This window comes from Oncorhynchus mykiss, chromosome 28 (assembly GCF_013265735.2).
Source record: "Oncorhynchus mykiss isolate Arlee chromosome 28, USDA_OmykA_1.1, whole genome shotgun sequence".
NCBI classification, from domain to species: domain Eukaryota; kingdom Metazoa; phylum Chordata; class Actinopteri; order Salmoniformes; family Salmonidae; genus Oncorhynchus; species Oncorhynchus mykiss.
In genome coordinates, this window is record NC_048592.1 from 33,913,901 (window position 1) to 33,919,866 (window position 5,966).

The window sequence follows — 5,966 nt, forward strand, 5'->3', positions numbered from 1 at the left end:
GTTGTCTTTGCTGGGTCGTTGTCCTGTTGGAAGGTGAACCGTCTCCCCAGTCTGAGGTCCAGAGCGCCCTGGAGCAGGTTTTCATCAAGGATTTCTCTGGACTTTGTTTTTTATACATTTGCAAAAATGTGTCAAAACCTGTTTTTGCTTTGTCATTACGGGGTATTGTGATGTCATTATGGGGTATTGTGATGTCATTACGGGGTATTGTGATGACATTACGGGGTATTGTGTGTAGACTGCTGAGAAAACATATTTAATCCATTTTAGAATAAGGCTGTAACATAACAAAATGTAGAAAAAGTCAAGGGGTCTGAATACTTTCCGAATGCACTGTATGTATCCTACCCAACATCTTTAGATGATGTGTCAAGACCTTAGCCCGGCTCTATGTATCCCATCACATACCTTTAGATTATGTGTCAAGACCTTAGCCCACCTCAGAAGTGTTACCCACCTGGTGTTCTGAGTGGCAGGCCGTTGTCAAGGCGACTGGGCTTGGTGGCGATGAAGAGGTAGCAGAGGACACAGACTGTGATGAGGAAGGCCAGCAGGACCACTGCTGCTATGGACAGACCTATCAGGGCCCCGACGCTAAGAGATGAAGGAATAAGGAGAAGAGAAAGAGGATGGCGAGTAGGAGGAAAGGGACGGGGAGGGAAAGAGATGAAGAAAGAGACAGAGACAGATGGGGAAAGGAGAGAAAGAGATTAGGGAAAGGCCGGGAGAAAGCAATGGACAGAGAAGGTGAGAGAAAGGGGGAGCGAGGAAGAGAAGACGAGAGAATGTGATTAATGTGTGAGAGGTTATGGGGAAGACAGGGAGGGAAAGGCAGGGGAGAGCAGAGAGGTGATGGGAAGACAGGGAGGGAAAGGCAGGGGAGAGCAGAGAGGTGATGAGGAAGACAGGGATGGAAAGGCAGGGGAGAGCAGAGAGAGAGGTGATGGGGAAGACAGGGAGGGAAAGGCAGGGGAGAGCAGAGAGGTGATGGGGAAGACAGGGAGGGAAAGGCAGGGGAGAGCAGAGAGATGATGGGGAAGACAGGGAGGGAAAGGCAGGGGAGAGTAGAGAGGTTATGGGGAAGACAGGGAGGGAAAGGCAGGGGAGAGCAGAGAGGTGATGGGAAGACAGGGAGGGAAAGGCAGGGGAGAGCAGAGAGGTGATGAGGAAGACAGGGATGGAAAGGCAGGGGAGAGCAGAGAGAGAGGTGATGGGGAAGACAGGGAGGGAAAGGCAGGGGAGAGCAGAGAGGTGATGGGGAAGACAGGGAGGGAAAGGCAGGGGAGAGCAGAGAGATGATGGGGAAGACAGGGAGGGAAAGGCAGGGGAGAGCAGAGAGGTGATGGGGAAGACAGGGAGGGAAAGGCAGGGGAGAGCAGAGAGAGGTGATGGGGGAGGCAGGGAGGGAAAGGCAGGGGAGAGCAGAGAGAGGTGATGGGGATGACAGATAATAGATTGCACTCTTTCTGAGAGTGATACATTTAGGGGCGGACTGGCCATCCAGCATTTCGGGCTAATGTCAGATGTGCTGGTCCATCGGAGTGGTGCAGGGTTCTTAGGCACTGCATCTCAGTGCAAGAGGCATCACTACAGTCCCTGGTTTGAATCCAGGCTGTATCATATCTGGCAGTGATTGGGAGTCCCATAGGGCGGCGCACAATTGGCCCAGCGTTGCCCGGGTTAGGCCGTCATTTTAAATAAGAATTTGTTCTTAACTGACTTGCCAAGTTAAAGAAAGGTTAAATAAAATATATATCATTTGGCTAATAATGCGGTTATTGAGGAAAAACATGGGCCAGTGTGTTAGAAATACCAGGGACAAATTCTGGTCCCAGTCTGCCCCTGGATACAGTATTGAGTATAGTGGGAGGAAAATGTACACTTTTTCAGTTTTTATTTTCACTTTTAATTGAGGTACTTTTCTCCTTGTATCAGCTTCCCTCGTTATACAGTAGCCTACTGTAACCTATAATAGGTGTACATCATCACAATATCAAACATTATGCAAACTTAAAAGTCCAGCAGTGAATGAGATTTCCCCAAGATAGGGTAAGGCTATATAGGAAAAACAAAACGGATGAATTGGTATAACATCAAATCAAAGATGTGTAAAAAGTCCTTACCTAAGCCACCACATGTATGCATACTCGTAGGGGAAAAAACTGTTGGGGTCATCACAGCAATACTTGATATCGTTAAATCCGCAGCAGAATACCGCGTGGGCACCGCTTCCCGCTTTAGGGCACAAAAAGCCATTCACAAAAGCATTTTCTGCGCTGTAGTAGCTTGTGCAATTCGCAGTCATGCTGGTAAGAAAAAAAGAAAGCTCTGTCGAGGTAATGAGGCAATTTCCTTAGCTGTGTAAGGATTTTATTGCAATATCGCGCACAATGTGTCCTTGCTGAACATAGTAGGCATCACATTTCCGAGCATGACAGAGAAATGTGGAAAAACTGCATCCCGATGTACCATATTGAATTCTGGAGTCCCCCCACCACACCTCCTTCCATCCACATCTCTCTCTCTCTCTCTCTCTCTTTCTCTGATACAACACCCTACAATGGGTATAAATGAATAAAAACTTTAATTAGATGGGGACATAAGAGACACTAATTGCTCTGCTTGATAGCCCGTTTGGATTGCTGATCCTCTTGTGTAGGTTAGTCTATTGTAATACACAGTAGCCATTTGTCTGAATCTATATTGAACAAAAATATGAACACAACATGCAACAATTTCAAAGATTTTGCTAAGTTACTATTCATATAAGGAAATCAAACAATTTAAATACATTCATTAGGCCCTGATCTATGTTTTTCACAGGACTGGGAAGAGGTCCAGCCATGGGTGGTCCAGCCAATCAAAATGAGTTTTTCCCCACAAAAGGGCTTTATTTCAGACAGAAATACTCCTCAGCACCTCCCCCCTCAGATGATCCCATAGTTGAAGAAGCCGGAGGTGGAAGTTCTGGATTGACGTCATGTACCGATGCGCACGACTATTGGCTGCAGTAAGAAACCATCGCCATCTGCGCCCATTCAACATAGCCTAGATTTGCATTTTTATTACTTCTAAACAAAATAACTTTTTTGGGGTTCTCATACACTTACAATGATGTTTTGATTTTTGCTTGAAAAATTCCTAAGATGATCTTCGCAATATAACTATTTTGGGATGCAGCAGTTGTTAGCTAGAATGCTAACGCTCATTAATATAGTCTGTAGCGAAAGCTAGCCAAAAAGCCATTTTACTGGTTGAAGTTAATGCAGTATAATGCAGTTGATTTGCGATGATGACAAAAACATTATATTAAGCAGGACATTCATATGAGCCTTAAAATCCAATTAAATCCAAAAGCACTCAAACGCAACATTTAAATAGAGGCTTTTTTTGCTGGCGTTCTATAAGAACTCCCCATTGTTCTGCGACCAACTTGCGCGCATCGCCCTCGTGCGGCAATGTTTGCAAACACAGGAAGGGGTCTGTACAGATTTGTTAAAAGGTTTGTCAACACATACTAAACATGGTTGATGAAAATATACCAAAATGGGTTCAAAGCAGCCTGCATTGAGGACCAGATAGAAGATACTCCATGTTAGAAAATATACTGTAGCCTAGATCTATTCAAACCAGGTTACGGCCCATTGTAATACAGCCTGGAATCAAACCAGGGTCTGTAGTGACACCTCTTGCACTGAGATGCAGTGCCTTAGACCTCTGCGCCACTCGAGAGCCCCAGTCATTGGTTGTATGAGTGTAGGATGGAACTGCGAATACAGTCATGCCCACACACTCTCTCACTTCCTACAGTCACTGACACCTTTCATTCAATGGGCTTTGCACATAGGCCTAATGAGTCCACACTTTTCACAGGAGCTGCATGGGCAAAAATAATGTCCAATATTAAGAAAAAACAGGAATGTCTGTTTTGCTGTCTATGATAGTTTAATTAGACATTGGTTGTTGGCTACTGTGAGCCTCCACTGGCAGAAAAATAACCAATTGCGTTATAGATCACCAGCAGCCTGCTTGAAATTGGCCAAGAAGGCGATATCTCTGTGACGATATCTCTCTAACGATATCTCTGTGACGATATCCCTGTAACAATATCTCAGATATCGCTGCAACGATATCTCTCTAACGATAGCTCTGCGACAATATCTCTGTAACAATATCTCAGATATCTCTGCGACGATATCTCTCTAACGATAGCTCTGTGACTCTTAGACAAAACTGTCTATCAACCAAAGAACATTCTCAAATCTCCATCGTTAATGTAATTCCCTCCACCTAGATAATAGACTATGTTCCAGTACACGACACACTGACGTCATGTACAGATGCTCGCGACTCTTGGCTGCAGTGAGAAAGCCATCGTGATTTGGGCCCATTCAGCATAGCCTAGATTTGCATTTCTGTTACTTCCCAACAAAAAAAGTATTTGGGGTTCTCATATGCTTACAATTATTGTTGCTTGAACAGTAGCTAAGATTATATTTGGTAGTGATCTTTGTAAAATAAGCATTTTGGATGCAGCAGTTGCTAGCTAGAATGCTAACGCTCATTGATATAGGCTGTAGCGAAAGCTAGCCAAAGAGCCATTTACTGGTTAAAGTTGAAATGTTTTTTAAAGTATAATGCAGTTGATTTGCGATGATGACACAAACATTATAATAAGCAGGACATTCATACGAGCCTTTAAAATCCAATGAAAATCCAAAAGTAGTGTGAAATGCACTCATAAGCAACATTTAAATAGAGGCTTTTTTTGCTGCCGTTCTATAAGAACTCCCTATTGTTCTGCGACCAACTTGCTCGCATCGCCCTCGTGCGGCAATGTTTGCAAACACAGGAAGGGGTCTGTACAGATTTGTTAAAAGGTTTGTCAACACATGCTAAACGTGATTGATGAAAAGATACTAAAATGGGTTCAAAGCAGCCTGCATTGAGGACCAGATAGAAGATACTCCATGTTAGAAGACAATATATACTGTATTTTTATGTATCTATTTTATTTAACCTTTATTTAACGAGGCAAGTCAGTTAAGAACTCATTCTTATTTACAATGACGGCCTACCAAAAGGCTAAAGGCCTCCTGCGGGGACGGGGGCCTGGGATTAAAAATATAAATACAATACAATGTAAATATTGGACAAAACACACATCACGACAAGAAAGACAACACAACACTACATAAAGCGAGACCTAAGACAACAACATAGCAAGGCAGCAACACATGACAACACAGCATGGTAGCAACACAACATGACAACAACATGGTAGCAGCACAAAACAGGGTACACACATTATTGGGCACAGTCAACAGCACAACGGTCAAGAAGGTAGAGGCAACAATACATCACACAAAGCAGCCACAACTGTCAGTAGGACTGTCCATGAGTGAGTCTTTGAATGAAGAGATTGAGATAAAACTGTCCAGTTTGAGTGTTTGTTGCAGCTCGTTCCAGTCACTAGCTGCAGCGAACTGAAAAGAGGAGCGACCCAGGGATGTGTGTGCCTTGGGGACCTTTAACAGAATGTGACTGGCGGGTGTTGTATGTGGAGGATGAGAGCTGCAGTAGATATCTCAGATAGGGGGGAGTGAGGCCTAAGAGGGTTTTATAAATAAGCATCAACCAGTGGGTCTTGCGACGGGAATACAGATATGACCAGTTTACAGAGGAGTATAGAGTTCAGTGATGTGTCCTATAAGGAGCATTGGTGGCAAATCTGATGGCCGAATGGTAAAGAACATCTAGCCACTTGAGAGCACCCTTATCTGCCGATCTATAAATCATGTCTCCGTAATCTAGAATGGGTAGGATGGTCATCTGAATCAGGGTTAGTTTGGCAGCTGGGGTGAAAGAGGACCGATTACGATAGAGGAAACCAAGTCTAGATGTAACTTTAGCCTGCAGCTTTGATATGTGCTGAGAGAAGGACAGTGTACCGTCTAGCTGGATGA

The 5,966-nt window shown here is 44.1% G+C and overlaps 1 protein-coding gene across 1 annotated transcript; it reads right to left on the minus strand.

Annotated features, from left to right (window-relative positions):
* Window positions 1–449: 449 nt before the first annotated feature.
* Window positions 450–2,305, minus strand: LOC118944832 (protein shisa-like-2A). The gene is made up of 2 exons (XM_036966338.1): window positions 2,124–2,305; window positions 450–594 (listed from the first exon to the last, which is right to left on the minus strand). The coding sequence occupies exons 1-2, from the start codon at window positions 2,303–2,305 to the stop codon at window positions 450–452; spliced, it is 327 nt and encodes a 108-aa protein (XP_036822233.1).
* Between the last annotated feature and the right edge of the window lie 3,661 nt (window positions 2,306–5,966).

Coding starts and splice junctions, on each gene's coding strand:
- LOC118944832 (XM_036966338.1), bottom strand. CDS start 2,305: ATGACTGCGAATTGCACAAGCTACTACAGCGCAGAAAATGCTTTTGTG. Junction 595..2,123: donor GCATACATGTGGTGGCTTAG/GTAAGGACTTTT, acceptor TTCATCTCTTAG/CGTCGGGGCCCTGATAGGTC.